This window comes from Acipenser ruthenus, chromosome 37, assembly GCF_902713425.1.
Source record: "Acipenser ruthenus chromosome 37, fAciRut3.2 maternal haplotype, whole genome shotgun sequence".
NCBI lineage: Eukaryota > Metazoa > Chordata > Actinopteri > Acipenseriformes > Acipenseridae > Acipenser > Acipenser ruthenus.
The window spans coordinates 1982881-2001110 of record NC_081225.1 but is presented as its reverse complement, the minus strand read 5'-3'; the positions used below and the strand labels follow the sequence as shown (position 1 = coordinate 2001110).

At 44.4% G+C, this 18230-nt stretch overlaps 1 protein-coding gene across 1 annotated transcript; it reads left to right on the top strand.

Moving 5' to 3' along the window:
• Window positions 1-2509: 2509 nt before the first annotated feature.
• LOC117397884 (uncharacterized) lies at window positions 2510-18071 on the top strand. The gene is made up of 22 exons (XM_059008433.1): window positions 2510-2573; window positions 3413-3502; window positions 4810-4934; window positions 5294-5437; window positions 5723-5800; window positions 6244-6414; window positions 6959-7055; window positions 7519-7742; window positions 8025-8178; window positions 9975-10183; window positions 10671-10788; window positions 11073-11275; window positions 11709-11826; window positions 12674-12843; window positions 13448-13545; window positions 14363-14496; window positions 14823-14873; window positions 15357-15540; window positions 16293-16419; window positions 16637-16724; window positions 17013-17111; window positions 17921-18071. The coding sequence occupies exons 1-22, from the start codon at window positions 2510-2512 to the stop codon at window positions 18031-18033; spliced, it is 2859 nt and encodes a 952-aa protein (XP_058864416.1). The 3' UTR covers window positions 18034-18071.
• The last annotated feature ends 159 nt before the right edge of the window (window positions 18072-18230 follow it).

The following is an 18230-nucleotide window of genomic DNA, read 5'->3' as shown; positions in this document are numbered from 1 at the left end:
AGAGAGGAACGGTAGTTTTATTGCACCAATTTTTTTTTCTTTTTTTTTTCTTATGTATCTATATAGAAACAAACTGCCATTGACTATCTATCCAGCACAGCTATTTTTTCGTACAGCAATAGAAATAAGTTGCTAAAGGAAGGTAAAAATGTCCATCTCCTTTTTCTTGTTCAGCTGTCTTTTACAGACCCCAGTCACATTTATCCACCCATCTGTATAGTACAGAACATCCATGTTTAATGACCATTGACTTGTTTTCTCAACATAAAAAATATACTGGGGACCGTATTTATTGTAGCATCTATCAATTATATTAAATTATTTCTTTTTTTTTTTTTTTTTTTTTTAAATTGAGCATTTGCCTGCAGAAAATCTTTATATGAATACAATAAAAGGTCTGGTATAATCTGGGATTTGAACATACAACCTTCCGTTTGCCAGCGTGTTATTCTAATAACTGTCAGTGCTACACGATTAGTTGAGACACAGTATTTTGACAGGTGAAGGCAGCCAGCTAAGAATTCTCAGGAATTATATGTTTTGAATTTTTGAGTCATTCATCTTGGTCATCCTCATTCTGAGATTCTGGTCTTGAGCTCTGAATTTTTGGTTTCGTGTTGGTGTAATAGTTTAACGCTCAGTGTTTCCCTATTGGCGCAAGGAAGCACGGTTTCCTCTCCACACTGGCTGAGGAGAGTAATGCTGTTTGTCATCCTCACTGGACAGAGAAACATTAATTTCTGAGGATTAGCAATACTGAAGGATGGCCTATATATTTGGTAAAAGTAAATTAAATACATTCATAATTTAGTGAACTAAATGAATATTTACCTTGATTTATTTTCACTTTTAATACTGTACAGTTCTTGCTCAATTGTATATTAGTGAAGATTTTTGGACATAAAGGTTATCATGCTTTCATATATCTTTACTTTCAAACAAATAAAAAAAGTAACGACCCATATAATTGCTTTGTTGCAGGACTTGTCTGTTAAGTTTGTCTTGTTTATCTTTTATATATGTTACCTGTGGGGGCTCCCGAGTGGCGCATCCAGTAAAGGCGTTCTGCGTGGAGTGCAGGATGCGCCCTATAGCCTGGCGCCGGTTTTTCGAAACTTTGGTAATCGGATTTCCGCGTTTGATCTGGATTATATTGTGCAATTGGGTTTTTCAAAACATCAAAATGCGATCGGGATTACTGTGATCTGGATTTCGTTTTGGTAATCCGATCGCATTTTTAATCATGATTAAATGTTGAAATTGGGTTTTTCAGAATTTAAAGAGGAGATCAGGATTACTTTGATCCAAAATACCAGGATAATTGTGATCCTACTGCGGAGGTGGGTTTAGCTTTTAAATGATCACAGAACATCGATATTTTATTTACAAACGCACGTTATACTGTATCTATATATAGAAACAAACTGCCATTGACTATCTATACTATCTAAAGTAAAGACCTACACTTTTAAGGGTTATAATGGTCTGTCTGTCTTCCTTTGTTAATTGCCTTTTTCTCACCATTATGAGAGCGATATACTACTTCCTGCAGTACAATACTGTCCCAATAATGCTTAAGAGGGTGTAGTAACACAGTCTGTTCCAACACTGCTTTTATACAGACAGAGGGTTTGTAAGTAATCAACAAAAGTTGGGACACCTGTAGGAATTGTTAGCATCAACTTTCCAGTACTTGTTCCCTGAAAAAGGCCTTTTTGTATAACTCTGAAATGTACATTATTTTTCGTAACCTAAACTTTTTTTTTTTAACCTCTGGCAGTTTACCGCTTACTTTTGTACCATTTCAGGTTATTCACTGGACTTGAACTGCTTAAATTTCAATAAAAACTAGAAAAATGGGGGTGTTCTAAAACTTTTGACCGGTAGTGTATTTATTTAGGTTTTGTATCCATGCAAGCAAAAAAGAAAACACATATTCAGTGGTATAGCTGCAATAATAATAATAATAATAATAATAATAATAAACACCACACACTCCTCTTTAAAACTCTTCTGAGAGATGCTGGACACCCTAACAACCAGGAACACGCTGAAAACACAGGTCCTTTCTTCAAAAGTTTTATGTTTATTCAATTTAGATTTAGTTATTTCATTTCTGCTAAGTGGGCATAAATAAAATAACCATTATTGGCATGTGTTATATGTGCACTAACATTAAAAATGAGGCTAACATTTGAATGTTACCAGCGATCGATACACTACAGCTGACTTCCACAAAAAACACGTTTTCATTTCAGTTTGAATCTTCCAGATGCTCCTCATTTAATTGACAAGACAAATACCACTCGTTACATTATGCGATTACCAACTGAAACCGAAAGAAAGTATTTTTATAAAGACCATATAAAGAGAGTGCGGGCCAGTGTCCGTGTCCTCCACGCTGCCCCATAACCACGACATCTCCACACCACAGACATCTTTCAACACGAACCCCCCGAATATATCGAGCTGGGATCGGCGCCCAATGGAGACAGCAGCGGCAGATGCGATGAATCAAGCAATCCGAGCCACTGCGCGCTTCCAGCTCAAGAGGGAACATGAGCCGGAATGGCGTGATTCATTGAATTAAACAGCCATGAAATAATAATAATAATAATAATAATAATAATAATAATAATAATAGCATTAGCTAGCTTCCCCGGTCCTCTATACATTTAATGACACGCGATCAGCACGCGTTCAGACACCACGTGGTGACTCATTGACGTCATCACACTCGGGTGCGCTCGGCAGGGCGCGTGTGCGCCGAAGCGAGGCGATTCTGAGGCTTTATAAACCCCGGGGCGCGCCGCGACCCAGCAAGCGAGGATAGCGGCGTGTCTCTGTTGTGAGCGCCAGGGAGTCCTTGTTGTTGGGGTTTTGGCTGCTTTTAGGGTGAGCTGAGCTTTTATTTATGTATTTTATTATTTGCAGTCGATTTGAACTAGCTCTCCACTTCAGCGGTCTGGCTGCAGCACACTACCGTACCTGATGTGTAAGAATTCATATCCATGTTCATGGCGTTATTCTTTTGTATTTGCAGAGTTGTCTGGCTGTGCGTGTTTTTCCCTGCTGGCGTGGTCGCTCAGGACGTGTCAGGTAGATAAACATTGCCCGAAGAACACCCTGTAGCCTCCCCGATATAATATCACTTTGCTTCATGTGATCCGTGTGTCCTGGCTTCACAAACTTCAATCAACACTAACATTGGGCTGCCTGACAATGTTACATCAGATAATGAGTCCAGGGCTGCTGCTAATCAGTTGGCTACAATGTTTCGGCCTCTGAGACGCTTGTAATTAATAAAGAAAGCTAGTTTTCACTTTGTCAGTTACAGTACTGTTCTCTTGGATTATGTGGTTTTATTTAATGGTTTTTAGATAAAGGTGCGACTCTAATTATCTAAATTCAGGTAACTTCGTGACGGAGTGTCGGGATCGGTACTTCTGGATGTCGACCAATGGCAGGTTTGCCGGCGGCAGCTTCCGCTTCGACGTCATTGGTAAGTCGAGGCGCTTGTAAGTTGTTCAGTCTGCGTGTAGGGTTGCTGGTTGTGGGTCATTCCACTGCGTTTTGGCGTTTTGAGTCCGGTAAAATCTGGGTCTTTTATTAATAAACTCCATCATAAAAAGGCAAGCATTTTGTCTGGATAAACCTCGTGTCAGTCTAAGCCGCTGTCACGGCTGTCGCTGGAGTGGTGATTTCCCCGAGGTGCAAACCCCTTCACGCGCATAGGGGTCAGCCTTGCATGTTGCATCCTCGGGTTAAACTGGTGGCGGTTTGTTACTCGCTACAGCCAACAAGAGCAGCAGCGATTCCAAAGCGGGAGAGATGGATGCAAGTACACGTCGGGAATGGAAATCCGTTTCGAATGAAATGTGATTCAACAAAACTACATGCAGTAGGCCTATATACGCAGATATCGGCTAGCTGCAGCCTGATCAATGAATCTCCTTGTCCGTTATAAATACATATTTTAAATGCAGTCAAAGATCAATGTGTTTGCATACTAAATCATTCTACTTGATAATTAAACTTCAACACTTTTCCTTTGTGTCTTGTTTGATCAGTAGTTCACATAATGTAGCCCAATGCACAGAAGATCATAGAATACAAGGCATCTTAAAATACTAATTAAATAGAATATTGCATTTTACTTCAGAAAAATCCAAGGTTAATCAAACTGAATGAAACGGTTTCTTGCATAACTATTTTCCTCAGTGCATTTAACTTCATATCCAACCTTTTTGTTTGAATAAAACTTGGGTTTACAAGCTGCTTTTACATGTGTTTGTATCCTCTAGGCTTGACTATTGTAATGCCTTACTTACTGGGGTGTCAAAGAATACCCTTCAGAAGCTCCAGTATGTTCAGAATTCTGCAGCTAGGGTGCTGACGAGGTCTCGCTCTGGTGTTCACATAATCCCCATACTGAAATCATTACACTGGTTACCGGTCAAATACCGCACTGACCACAAAGTACTGCTGTTGACTTTTTAAAGCCAATAGGGGTCTCTCTCCCTCTTACATTTCAGAGTTAGTTACCACCTACACTCCTAGTCGTGCGGTCCTCTGATGCCGGCCTCAGTGCATTGAACTTTTTTCCTATCCAACCTTTTTTTTTTTTTTTTTTTTGAATAATAACCCTGACTCTTCCTTCCCCCCCCCCCCCAAACTACATAAATGTTTTTCTTGAAGTTGGTACTGAATGGTTGGGTTCTGTCCGCCTGTGTACAGTCAGCTATGTCGATCCCTATGGGAGTTGCTTGGTGACGTGTGTTGCAATGTTTTTCGTGTCTCTCCCTCCAGATGGAAACGGTATTCACCCGCTGAATGACAGCTACGCAGCGACGTGCGGGTTCACCTATTCCTTCAACCTCCCCGGGGACCGGATCTTCAGAGCATCGTTCTTGGCCTGTCACGTGCAGAGCATGGTGAGTACAGCACTACAGTAACACTACCGTGCCCATTTCTTTATTTAAATCCTGCTGTTGATGAATTCCATCAATTCTGGACCCATTGCAATTGGCAGTCCTGTTAAAATCCGTTCACATTGGCCACACATTCAATTGCTGTTTAGTTAGTCAATTAAATTGGCTTCCAATGAAAAGCAGTTGAGCAATCGCAACAATGGTCTCCAAATCATTTTTTGGAGGGGCTTGTGTTTTTGAAAGGCAATGGGGTTGTCCCCCAGCCTGGTGATGAACTGCCCTGTTTGCTAGTTCTTCTATCCATGTGTCCCGCTTGTGAAGGATTCTCCAGTATTGAATCGCTTTTTCTCAGTTCTCTCTAGAATGATGTCTCGTATGTTCTCCAGTACCGTTTTGTGAGAATGGACTCTCTGGGTAGAGAGACTGTCTACCCCTTCTCCCTGTCCTGCAGCACTGAGAGTCCCTGGAACCCTCGTGAGGTCGTCTGTGAGGAGAACTACATGGAGGTGGGGTGGAAACCCACTGCCCCTAAAACTAGGGGGTTTCATCTGGGTGCTTTCTATTGAGCAGTTGATCATCTGATGGATTAATCACACCCTGGTGACTTTTAGGGGTGGAAATGAGACTCCTGTTGCATGGCAGATTCACCCATTCCAGGTTTTAATACGAACTTGACAAGCCACGGTATACAGGTAACAAGCTCTTGGCAAAACCAGGAATGGTTCGCACTGCTATGCAACAGGAGTCTTGCTCCCATCCCTGCTGTTCTAACCTCCACCCTCCTGCCCCAGGTGTCTGTCAGGAAAAATGTTCCAGTTATTGCTCAGGAAGGACTGGCAAAGGAAGACTGGGAAGCAGCACTCTCCATAGTGAGTGACCTTTCAACTGGGACAGGTGTAGATCAGGGGTGTCCAACTCTGTTTCTGGAAGGCAGCAGTGTCTTCTGGCTTTCGTCCCACCCCAAGCTCTCGTAATTGGTCTGATTATTTAATTGGACACTGACACTACTTTCCCAGCCTCAATGTTTTTATAGGTAGTGTACCTTGAATCACGTGCACTTTTGAAATCGCCATCTGTAAGACTTTTTAAACCTATCCAATTGAACACAATTAGATCAAGTTAATTGAGAGCTTAAGTCTGAATGAAGACCATGTGGCCCTCGGACTGGAGTTTGACACTTCCTGGTGTAGATGTTTGTTTCTGTAGAGCTTGCACTGCCTCTTGTGGACAGGCTCTGTAAGTGCATCTCTTTTTCCATTGTCTATCTGAATGGCTCTGGTTCTCAGCTGGCTTTCTTTGTGTTGCACTGCAGGCCCAGGAAGCAGTGATGTCCGTGTGGCAGGTCGTGTTCCACCAGACCGGGATGCCCCCTAAAACCATGAATGCCGCAGACGCCCATACCGAGGGGTACTTCATCAACTCCACAACCAGCCGCGTCGTCTTCAGATCGCCCTACGGCATGGCAAAGTCAGAGGTGGTCATGGTGAGAACTTTTAAAATACCAGTAGTACAAAACTGATTTCATTTTTATATAGCGTCTGTGTGGAAGCATCCCAGGACACTACAGAAATATACATAAAGCCAAAAGAGCTCCAATTTGCTTGCTAGTGAAAGGCCAAATGAAATCTAGCCCAATTTTAATAGTTTTTCAGAATTGAACAACATGTAATCAAACAAATAGGGTTTTTTTGAGTAGGAATCTAAGATTACTATTTGGCAGTTTCCTTTATCCAAGGTTTAACGGGTCTTGAGGCAGTATAGTGTTGTAATGCATGATTAATATTTGAATACAGTTAGTGTATATACTACTGATACAGTATGAACTAGGATGCAATGATTTAAGATAACTTGTATCTACAGTGACCTGGTAATGCATTTGCTGAAGATCCAGTAACATGATGCTGAGGTGAAGTCCATGCATGGTAGAGGTAGATCTGCAGGTGCAGTGTAAAGGGGTGGGTCTTGAGGTGCCAGTGAGATGCGAGGCTCGTCCTGGTCTCTGCTCCAACGCTCTCCTCTATTCTCAGGTGGCAGGGATCCCGGTGGAAGCCATCAGAGCCACTGTGTTCTACAAGCAGAGGTGGATGCTGCTATTGGTGGACACTTCAGCTGCCTGCGCTAAGAGTGAGTAGCTGAGCACAGCAATCCTAGAGGAGAGCCAGCAGTGTGTCTGCAAGCATTCCCTGAGCTGAGCCGCACCGCAGTGCTAGAGGACAGTTAAGGGAGTCTGCAAGCTTTCTGAGCTTGGAACTTTAAATGGATCAGTCCCATGCATTGTACATGTGACCTGACCTGGCTGCAATAGCAACTCTTGGACACCTGGTGGCACTGCATGTGGAAATCTCATTCTTCCATAACCTATTAACCCTTTAACTGCCATCGTCCTCCATTTTGGGTTACTTGGTGCCTTAACTGGCATATCTACATGTAGTTGGTTTCTCCTAACCTGTAATGCTCTTGATTTTGTTTCCAACAGAAGTTGTCTAAATGTAGTGTGATATTTGCATAAATAGCCAATTTTATCAATTTGGTTCAATTCTCTAACCACCACCCCCCCCCCCCCCCCACCACCAATTTGTCTCTCTAGACCCCTCTGTCTTCGATGGCACCTACCTGAGCTGGGTCACCCCGAGGCTCCTCTCCCCGCTGGTCCTGCATCCCACCAAGTTCGTGGATAAGCAGATCAAGATGGGAGTGGAGGGGAGGCCCCTGGATGAGATCACTGCTACTAGCCGGGGATACCAGCTGCTAATCAACAGCACTGCGGTGAAAATCAGCATTCCCTTTGGCGCTGTGGGAGGATATCGCAAGGTAACATAGCCAGGGTCTGGACCCTCCAGTTGGGTTTCCATGCCTATCTGTGTAGGCTTGGTGGTTAAAGACAAGGGGGTGTTCCTGGCTCCGCCACTGACTCGCTGTGACCCAGAGCAAGTCACTTAACCTCCATGTGCTCTGTCCTTTTTGGATGAGACATAAAACAAACAAGGTACTATTAGAAGTGACTCTGCAGCAGTTGCTGCATAGTTCACCCTCTAGTCTCCAAGTAGAGGCAGTCTGTCACACTAATGTGTTTGCATGTCTGGAAATTTGCAGAGTCATGCGATTGACAACAAGTACAACCAGATGTACGCCATTGACCTCTTTCTGGAGCACCAATGGGCCGATGACCTGTGGGAGGTGACCCAGCACCGCTCCTTCAAGCCAGTCCGCTCCCCCTACCTCCCTGAGACCCCCTATGTGGTGAACAGTAAGTACCTGCCCACCACAGCCTTGCACTGTCGGAGTAACCTTTTGAGAGTACAGAGTGGTGTGAGCAGGGTTAGAAACTGACACTAGCCCTGCTGCTGCACCCAGTCCTGGGGTTCAGAACTCTCCTTGTTCAGGTACAGTGCCTTGCGAAAGTATTCGGCCCCCTTGAACTTTGCGACCTTTTGCCACATTTCAGGCTTCAAACATAAAGATATGAAACTGTAATTTTTTGTGAAGAATCAACAAGTGGGACACAATCATGAAGTGGAACGAAATTTATTGGATATTTCAAACTTTTTTAACAAATAAAAAACTGAAAAATTGGGCGTGCAAAATTATTCAGCCCCTTTACTTTCAGTGCAGCAAACTCTCTCCAGAAGTTCAGTGAGGATCTCTGAATGATCCAATGTTGACCTAAATGACTAATGATGATAAATAGAATCCACCTGTGTGTAATCAAGTCTCCGTATAAATGCACCTGCACTGTGATAGTCTCAGAGGTCCGTTTAAAGCGCAGAGAGCATCATGAAGAACAAGGAACACACCAGGCAGGTCCGAGATTCTGTTGTGGAGAAGTTTAAAGCCGGATTTGGATACAAAAAGATTTCCCAAGCTTTAAACATCCCAAGGAGCACTGTGCAAGCGATAATATTGAAATGGAAGGAGTATCAGACCACTGCAAATCTACCAAGACCTGGCCGTCCCTCTAAACTTTCAGCTCATACAAGGAGAAGACTGATCAGAGATGCAGCCAAGAGGCCCATGATCACTCTGGATGAACTGCAGAGATCTACAGCTGAGGTGGGAGACTCTGTCCATAGGACAACAATCAGTCGTATACTGCACAAATCTGGCCTTTATGGAAGAGTGGCAAGAAGAAAGCCATTTCTTAAAGATATCCATAAAAAGTGTCGTTTACAGTTTGCCACAAGCCACCTGGGAGACACACACCAAACATGTGGAAGAAGGTGCTCTGGTCAGATGAAACCAAAATCGAACTTTTTGGCAACAATGCAAAACGTTATGTTTGGCGTAAAAGCAACACAGCTCATCACCCTGAACACACCATCCCCACTGTCAAACATGGTGGTGGCAGCATCATGGTTTGGGCCTGCTTTTCTTCAGCAGGGACAGGGAAGATGGTTAAAATTGATGGGAAGATGGATGGAGCCAAATACAGGACCATTCTGGAAGAAAACCTGATGGAGTCTGCAAAAGACCTGAGACTGGGACGGAGATTTGTCTTCCAACAAGACAATGATCCAAAACATAAAGCAAAATCTACAATGGAATGGTTCACAAATAAACATATCCAGGTGTTAGAATGGCCAAGTCAAAGTCCAGACCTGAATCCAATCGAGAATCTGTGGAAAGAACTGAAAACTGCTGTTCACAAATGCTCTCCATCCAACCTCACTGAGCTCGAGCTGTTTTGCAAGGAGGAATGGGCAAAAATTTCAGTCTCTCGATGTGCAAAACTGATAGAGACATACCCCAAGCGACTTACAGCTGTAATCGCAGCAAAAGGTGGCGCTACAAAGTATTAACTTAAGGGGGCTGAATAATTTTCCACGCCCAATTTTTCAGTTTTTTATTTGTTAAAGTTTGAAATATCCAATAAATTTCGTTCCACTTCATGATTGTGTCCCACTTGTTGTTGATTCTTCACAAAAAATTACAGTTTCATATCTTTGTTTGAAACCTGAAATGTGGCAAAAGGTCGCAAAGTTCAAGGGGGCCGAATACTTTCACAAGGCACTGTATATTCTTCAACCTCTCCATGTCTTTTCTCAGACACCATCCTGAGTGAGAAGGGCTTCACGGTGACCCTTGGTAACTTCAAGCCGGATGTGGAGCTGAAAAATCTGACCATCAACGGGGTTCCCCTGACCCTTCCTGAGGCTGAGAACAGAGGCGTGAAGATCACTGAGATCAAGCACCCTAACGGCACCAAGGATTTTGTCCTGAAGGTCCCTTTTGCTCACCCCCTCATCCCGGAGCAGGTGAGGGTGAAAGCCTGCCTGGTTCGAAGCATAGGCTTTAATTTTTGCCATGCAGCTGCAGGCTGTAGCGGTCTAGTCCCGAGGCTGGTCTTGTGTAGGATTTTCTTTAGTAATTCACCTTGGTGAGGGATGAGTCAGGAGTGCAGGTTCCTGGCTGTGCCAAGTTGCTACTCCTTGATTAGAGGAGCATTGGCCCTTATTTCCCCCAACGGTTGGGCAGTCTGACCCCACCCCTTACCGGCCAGGCACCCAGTAACATCAAGCAGACTCCTACAGTCCATTCTCCAGTGTGGCCCCATAGCTTGATGTCAATGGTGGAGCTCCTGGGTGTAAACAGCTGATTAGCACAACAACCCCTGATCTTTACTTCTCCAGGGCTGTTGTGGGGTGTTGCTCCTGTGAGGGGGGTAATATAATTTGGGAAAGGTCAGGTTTAATTAGTTGCACAGCAGTTGGCCCATCCCTGTTAATACCTCTTCTCTTGCAGTACATTGGTGATAATTACAGACGATACCTGTTGAACATCAACTACACTTTGAACATCATCCCTGTAAACGAGCCCTATTTCCACCCAGCCACAATCGTGTGTGACGTTCAGGATGTTGGTAAGTAACGTGGCTGTCTGTGGGAATTCCAGTTGGTAGAACTGAACTAGAATATTGGTTGTGCTTGTTTTGGATGCACTGTTCTTCTTTGGCAGTTTTCTGGATCTGGTTGGAGGTCTGGCTAGTTGAAGCTACAGATGTGTCTTCACTGCCAACAACCCCTGTTCAGAACTGCATTCTCCTGAGCCCAGTGCTGTTCCATTGCCTGCCCTCTGCAAGCAGTTTCATTCAGTCTTTGGGTAGACTGGTTCCAGCCCTTGACTCCCTCTCCCTTCCTTCCCCAGTCCATCCTGATGTCAAAGGCATTTGTACAAACACCAGCATTGTGTTTGAAGTGACCCCAGGCAACATGGACTACCAGTGGGAGCTTTGCATTGGGGAAGAGCCTCTAACCCCAGAACTGGTGGCTCGCCGAGGCTACACCATGACCAGCCAGCCCAAGATCAGAGTGGAGTTGCCGCTCTTTAGTATTGGCTACATCTATGAGGTAAGAGTCTCGGTCCTGGATCTGCCTGGCAAATTCCCACTAGCAGGGCTGTGGCTGCCATTGTGTGGTTGGGTGTATCAATGGGGGTTTAAGAGCTAGCCCTACTTGTTAATAACTTCAGGTCCTTCATGGATTAGAGCCATGCTATCTCCAACAACTATGTATATTCCTATTTGTTCCTGGGATCAGAATGCAGCGTTTAGTAGCTGTCAGCTGCAGCCAGCGTTTTGCTGTTCTCCTGTATCCAAGGTGACTTGCAGGGTTCCAATGCAAGACTATCTAAATATTAAGCGCAAGTTATATCTAAAAGGACAATAGTACATTAGAGGAGGATCCAGGAATGTGGTGCTTGGGTCGGGCAGATCCAGTGCACAGTAGGAGGAGGGAGATCTACAAGTACAGTCCAAGTGACTCCTCCATGCTTCTCTCTAAGGATATCACTCTGAGGGGGCTTATTGGTAAAGTGGTGTTGATTCTCCGAGATATGAAGAGCCTGAAGGAGGAGGACAGGTTTGAACAGCGCTGCCCGTTCCCAACCAACGAGATGCTGGGTAAGGGTGGCTTTGCTCTTCAAGGGGGGTGGGGGGGGGGTCCTGGTTCAGCCACTGACCCTCTGTGACCCTGACAGTCATTTAAGCTTGTGCTTAGTCCTTCAGATGAGATGGAAAACCGAGGTCCCTGGAGTTGCATAGTTCACATCTTGGTTTGAAGTCTCTTTGGATAAAAGCATCTGCTGAATGATAAATTGGATCGGGGGTGGCCAAGGTTGGCCCTTCCACTCCTGGTCTTTGTTCCAACCTTGTTCTAAAAATATTAGTGTAACCTCAATTCACACCTTCAAGTAGTTGACTCATTTTGCCTGTTGTGAATTGGCCCTCCAGGACTGACTGGACACCCCAGGACTGGTTGATTCTACCCTGATTTTCGGTATACCAGTGTGAGGGTTGAACTTGAACTGCCATTGTCTTCATTTGAGGATGGGCTACTGCCCTATCTATTTGAACAGCTACCTGTTAATTCTCATTGTTACTGTAACCGCTAGTCGTGTCTAATTGTAACTAATTCTACAAATCTAGCCCTTCGGATGCTTTTATGACACATCAATATAAAATTAGAAACGTAAGCCTAAATGATCCATTTTTGTTCTTTCCTACCCACTGTGAAGCTCAGTGTTTTTATTTATTTTTTTTGTGCTTCATAGCTGGCATGAAACTTGACTGCTCTAGTTATGGGCACATTTAACCTGTCTGCCCTTAAAACAGAAAGCAGCAGCTTGTAGCCAAAACTAAGAATTGAATAAATCTGCAATATCCAGTTGCAGACATGCAGCCTGTGTTCTGAATTTCTAAGATTCCATTGTTAATGGGTTAAGTCTGCATGCTTTGTTCTCTGCTCCAGTGTGCATGCCTAATGGAGTTATGTCAGTGCTGGTGGTCCCCATGGCTCCTGTACCGCCCGTGAATCTTGCCAGGACCACCCTGCTGGATCAGAACTGCAGGCCTACGGAGGCTACCTCAGACCGGGCCCTGTTCACTTTCCGGGTCAACACCTGTGGGACCAGGAGCAAGGTGATGGGCTTCTCTCTGAATACTATAGTCCTTAATCTTGGGACATATCAGACAGTGCTTGTCTCCTATTGCAGTGCTGAAACATGTGGTGGTTTTCTTTTGGTTCTAGAAGTTGAATCTTCATGTCGGGGTCTAGAACAGGACTTGTCAAACCCTGGTTCTCTTGGACCCCAGTATTTCCTGGTTTTCATTCCAAAGGTGTTCAATTCAACTAATTTTTCAGCTTAAATTGCAGATTTCAAGTTATAAATATTTGTTATAGTTTTATTGCTAGTTAAGAGCTAAAATCAAAGGCCCAATTAAAGTTATTGGTTTAGTTATTTAGAGGTTCATTGGAACGAAAACCAAATGACCCTGGGATCCCAATTCCCAGGGGTTGAGCAGCCGTGGTCTAGATGGGTCTATTTCTATGGAAATTTGAGTGGAGGGACTCCCATTAATGAGCTGTGTAACATGTTAGAAGAAGCTGGATTAAATAGTAGCTCAGTTCACCATGCATGTTTGCAATTGCTTTTGTCTTTTGAAGACTATGCTTGTCTGTTCTATTGGTTCATGTTTACATACTTGCTAGTTGGCTTGATTTACCTGGCTGCTATGTTTTCAGATTGATAATAACTACCTGGTCTACGAGAATGAAGTCATCTATAATCGGGAGCTGTTCCCAGCCAATGCTCCCGTCATCACCAGGGATTCTGAGTACAGGTGAGTGGAGGAGGGATCAGGGTTATGCAAGGAGCCCAGTAGTGTTAAACAAGATGTGCAACACTACAGCTCTGGCAAAGTAGCGTCTCCCTATAAAATGAACTCCTCTAGCTTCATAGTCAAATGAAACCTGCTTGTTATGATAACATATTGAATACTGCTATCCATATACTTAACAAGTAACTTGTAGTGGTTTAGCTTCATGTCCAGCTAAACTAATGTAGGTTATGACTGTCCAATGCAATGAAGAATAATGTGCAACAAACCTCTGCAGCTGTGAAATAAGAAATTTAAAGGGTCAAAATGGAGAGTTAAGGGAGTATTGTCATATGTTTTGGCATGGCAGACTCTACATGGTACTGTAGGTTTGTTCAACTAAATTGCTGCAAACTGAACAATTGAAAAAATGTGACCTTCTGAAATCGAACGGGGAATACTTTACTACTGTGGCTTCCAGTAGACTTGCAGTGTGGTGTAGTTTCACTTTCCATGATCAATTTAATTTTCAAACCTGAAATTCTAGGTTATGCAAAGCTTTGGCTGTAGATTACTTATTGTGTGAATGGATGCTTGAAGTTTTAAAATTTAGGAGGCAGTGAAGTGGAGATGAGCTAAGAGGGAAGGAGACATACAGCAGTGAGGGGATGGAATGGGCTGCCTAGGGTTACCTTGTGTTGAGGCAGAGTTGGTTGGTTCCTTGCAAGACCCAGCTTGAAGTTCTGGGATCAGTCAGCTACTAGAAACCGGATGAGCTTGGATAGGCCGGCCTCCTCTGTCTGTAAACTTTGTCCCAGCGCTGTCAACACCCTCTTTGTAGGCTGACTATCCGTTGCCGGTACCCAGTGAGTGACTCCAGGAAGATCTTTGCTGAGAGGAAGCTGGTTCCAGCCCCTGGATCCTTCACTGCTAAAGGAGAGGGGACCCTGCAGCTCAAGTCTGCCTACTACAGTGGTAGGTGGGGGGGTGGCTCAATCTACCTTTGTTGGGTGTGCTCTGCCTTAAGATTTATTAAATAAATCCATGCATCAACACTTCAAAACCAGAATAAGCTGTCCTTGTTTCCATTTACAATGGCACTTTTTAAAAGCTGGTTTACTGGCGGTGGCTGTCCGTGCATCCTGTGGCATTTGCTTGCATCTGGAGGGGGGGTCATTTATAAAATTATGAAATATTGAATTGCCGGTGTACTAATCCTGCACGGTTCTGGTCAAATACCGTATGGACTTGCTTGCAGCTGTGGCATTGAATGGATGTTGCTTTATTTGTTCCTGTTCTAGGTGACAAGAGAAGCAGAGATGTCTTGAATCTGAAAGCCCGTCTTGCTAGAGGTAGGACAGCCTGAATTAAACTCTTCGTACGCGCTCCCCTGTCCACACTACCTGAGTAACACAATCCAAACTAGGGGCTTTAATAGATCATTGATTGATCACACCTGTAGATTGATTGGTTAACCCATTATGTGCTGTTTGAGGACAGGCCACTTTGTATTTCTTTAATTATGATGTAACAATTCTGCAAAAATAGGCCTTTGGATGTGTTCATGATGTGTTGTTTTTTATAGACTGAAGCCCTAAATCCATTTTAAAGCTCAATTGAGTTTCTAGCCTGTGTGAAATGTCAGATTTAAGGGAACACGTGTAACTTGACTGTTCTCAAAACAGGATGCAGTAGTTGGTAGCTAATTCTGTGAACGTAAAGGCTCACTGAAGTTTCTGTACAATAGTTAACAGCCAGCAATGGTAGCTCTACCTGTAATGACTCCAGAGCTTTACAAGCATGGCAGAAGATGACTTTTTTTTCTCTCCCTGCAGATGTGAGCTACTCCCAGTTCTACTCTGCGTTCCCTGTGTCCCAGTCTCTGCTGGGGCCCCTGTTCCTGCAGGTTGAGCTCCTGAACCCCCACAGCCTGGCTGACCGCCTCCTCCTGCAGGACTGCTGGGCCACACTGACGCCTGAACTGGACGCCAGCCCTCAATGGGACCTGGTCACTGACGGGTGAAGGGGTGGGCTGTGCAGATACTCTGGGCTCATGCCATTCCTTTAACATGATGGATATTGAATGAAACCTTAACGTCACAGCAAGGAAAGCTGCCTTTCTCCCACTTGCCCTTCTCTGCCAATTGATGGTAATGCTCTTCCACACTGCGTTGAGACACTCTCTACTGGGAGATGCAGGCATGGGAATCGGACTCCAATTGCATAGCAGTTTAACCCATTCTAGGTGTTACAGGCTTGATTTTAGCCACAGTGTAAAATAACCAGTTCAGCTGTGTTATGAGTAAGATGTACCTGAGCTTGTTGCCTATACATACTGTGACTAATGGAGCTCTTCTTCACCTGGAATGGGAGGCACTGCTAAGCAATAGGAGTCTTATTTCCATCCTTGCAGATGTATTGTAAGTTTCCTCCTGAGGTTCAGTCTTGCCCAGGACTGTAATCCCACAGCTGTCTGCATTGGGATACCTGTGGGAATGAGTGGAGCCTCCTCCTCAAAGTGAAATTGCTTCACTTGCATTTGTACAGTGCAACTGACTTGCACACATTTGCATGAACTGTCTGTAAAGACGAATGGCACCTATTGGGTTTTAATATCCACTGGTCTATAGTCTACATGTGTCTTCACTTGCTCCCCTCCTAACTCTGCTCTTGTGCTTTTAAACTGTTTGCTGCCTCTTGCCCTCTCTGCTAGTGCAGTCCATTCAGCCTTGCTTCCAATGCAGGCTTGCAGTGACTGTTCCCCTCTGCAGCTGCCTGGTCACTGGAGATTCCTACAGGACTCTGTTCCACCCAGTGCCGGCCAGGACCTCCCCCCACCTCCAGAGGCTTGAGGTCCAGGCACAGCAGTCTAGCAAGGACCCTGCCTTCTGGAGACAGGTCAGTGACCCTGCATGAAGGGTCTCCCCTGATTCTGTGATCACCCAGAACAATTCACTCCATGCAATTGGTCAGTTAATATGAATGCTTTTATTAAACTTCAGTAACAGCAAGCAATAGGAAAGGTATTAATTCACTATGAACTTCAGACCGTGTGGCAGTGTGTTCCTGTTCCTCTGCTCCAAGAGCTGCCTCTCCCTCCTCTCCTCCTCCCCAGGTGTATTTCCATTGCATGGCTGTAGTTTGTGATCCTAACCTGGAGGATACCTGCAATAAGACTTGTGTACCTGGAGAAAAGAGATCTGGTAAGCACTGGCAGTCCTGAATACAAGCTGGAGGTTTTTTATTTATTTTATATATATTATGCGAGTTATTTAAATCCTTTCTGCTTGCCGTGCTTGTAGGTAGAGCTGCAATTGTGGATAGGCTGAAATTTTAAAATTGAAGTAAACGAATCCAAACATGAACATTGGTTACAGTATAGCGACTCCAAAGAACATCCGATTTCTAAAATCAAACCTCGGAGCTGACATTCTCATGTCTGTACCCTGGATTACTGGTCTCAAGCTTTTGTGTGTTTGGTTTTCTCTCAGCCCGTAGTGTTGATCGGTACAGCCAGATCCGAGGCTATGCTTCTGCCGGGCCAGTCCAATTGGTACCAGAAGGAGGAGTTGTGGACCTTAAAACGGCAGGTGAGACTTCTGTTGGATATCCTAGTCATTGAATTTTCAATCTGGATTTGATGCTGTGGAGTACCCAATAGGAGTGAAATCACTAAAACACTTCAATATGGGAAGATTTGTGTTCTAAAGGGGCTTCACACCAGGATGTTCAAATCCCGGCACTGCCATGGACTCTGACCCTGAGCAAGTCATTTTTACCTGCTCATGCTCCATCCTTTAGGATGAGACGTGAAACAGCGGTCCCATCATCGGGGGCTGCAGCAGCTGAGGCACAGTTCACCCCCTAGGCTCCAGGTTGCTTTGGATAAGTGTCCTGCTAAATAACTGACCATGGCTTCTAGTATTTGCAGTCCTATCCCACTAGATGGTGGTAAAGGAGCACCAGGATTATTTTGAAGCAGTTTTATTATAAGCTTGATTGGACGGTGTATAGGTAACAAGCTCAGGTGTGTCTTGCTAAACTACTAGTGAAACCAGGAATGGATCAAAGTGTTCTGGATTGGGAGTCCTTTCCATTCCTGTGATGCCTCATCAGTATTTGTTTTATAGCCAGCATGACACTTTACTGGTCTGATTTACGGGCACATCAGACTTGACTGCCTTAAATTAAGGGCACAGCAGTTTGAGTCAGAACTATTTCTGGTTCTGAAGACATGATTTTTACAATGATTCACCAATACAGATGGTGTTCAGTTGTACTTTCAGGAACTCCATGGTAATTTGTGTAGGTCATCTGAGTTGCTAGGCAATGCTGCCTGTATGGGTGGGTGTGTCTTGTGGCTCCCCCTGGGTCCTAGTGCTCACTTGGTCTTGTTCAGTTTCAGACTCCTCCCCCCTGTCCCTCTTCGTGCCGGTGCTGGGCGTGGTGGCCGCTCTCCTTGGAGTTCTGCTCGCCTTTCTTGTTGCTCTTGCTGTCAGATCCAGAAGATGATAAACTTGCTCTAATCTAATAAAGATCTTCATATTCGAGTCTCGTGTCCTCCCATTGCTTGCTTTTCACACACTTGGACCCTGACGGTACACAAGGAATCGAGCACTTTGTTCAAACGGTTTCTTAATACATTGAGAGGAACTCGGATCACAAGGAGGAAACTGACAACTTGACCTGTCTGTACACTTTTATACCCA

Excerpts from the sequence above, each read along its gene's own strand:
- LOC117397884 (XM_059008433.1), top strand. The coding sequence starts at position 2,510 with ATGAATCAAGCAATCCGAGCCACTGCGCGCTTCCAGCTCAAGAGGGAA. Across the intron at positions 7,743-8,024 it reads CTGTGGGAGGATATCGCAAG|AGTCATGCGATTGACAACAA; the intron begins GTAACATAGCCA and ends GGAAATTTGCAG. Across the intron at positions 10,184-10,670 it reads ACCCCCTCATCCCGGAGCAG|TACATTGGTGATAATTACAG; the intron begins GTGAGGGTGAAA and ends CTTCTCTTGCAG.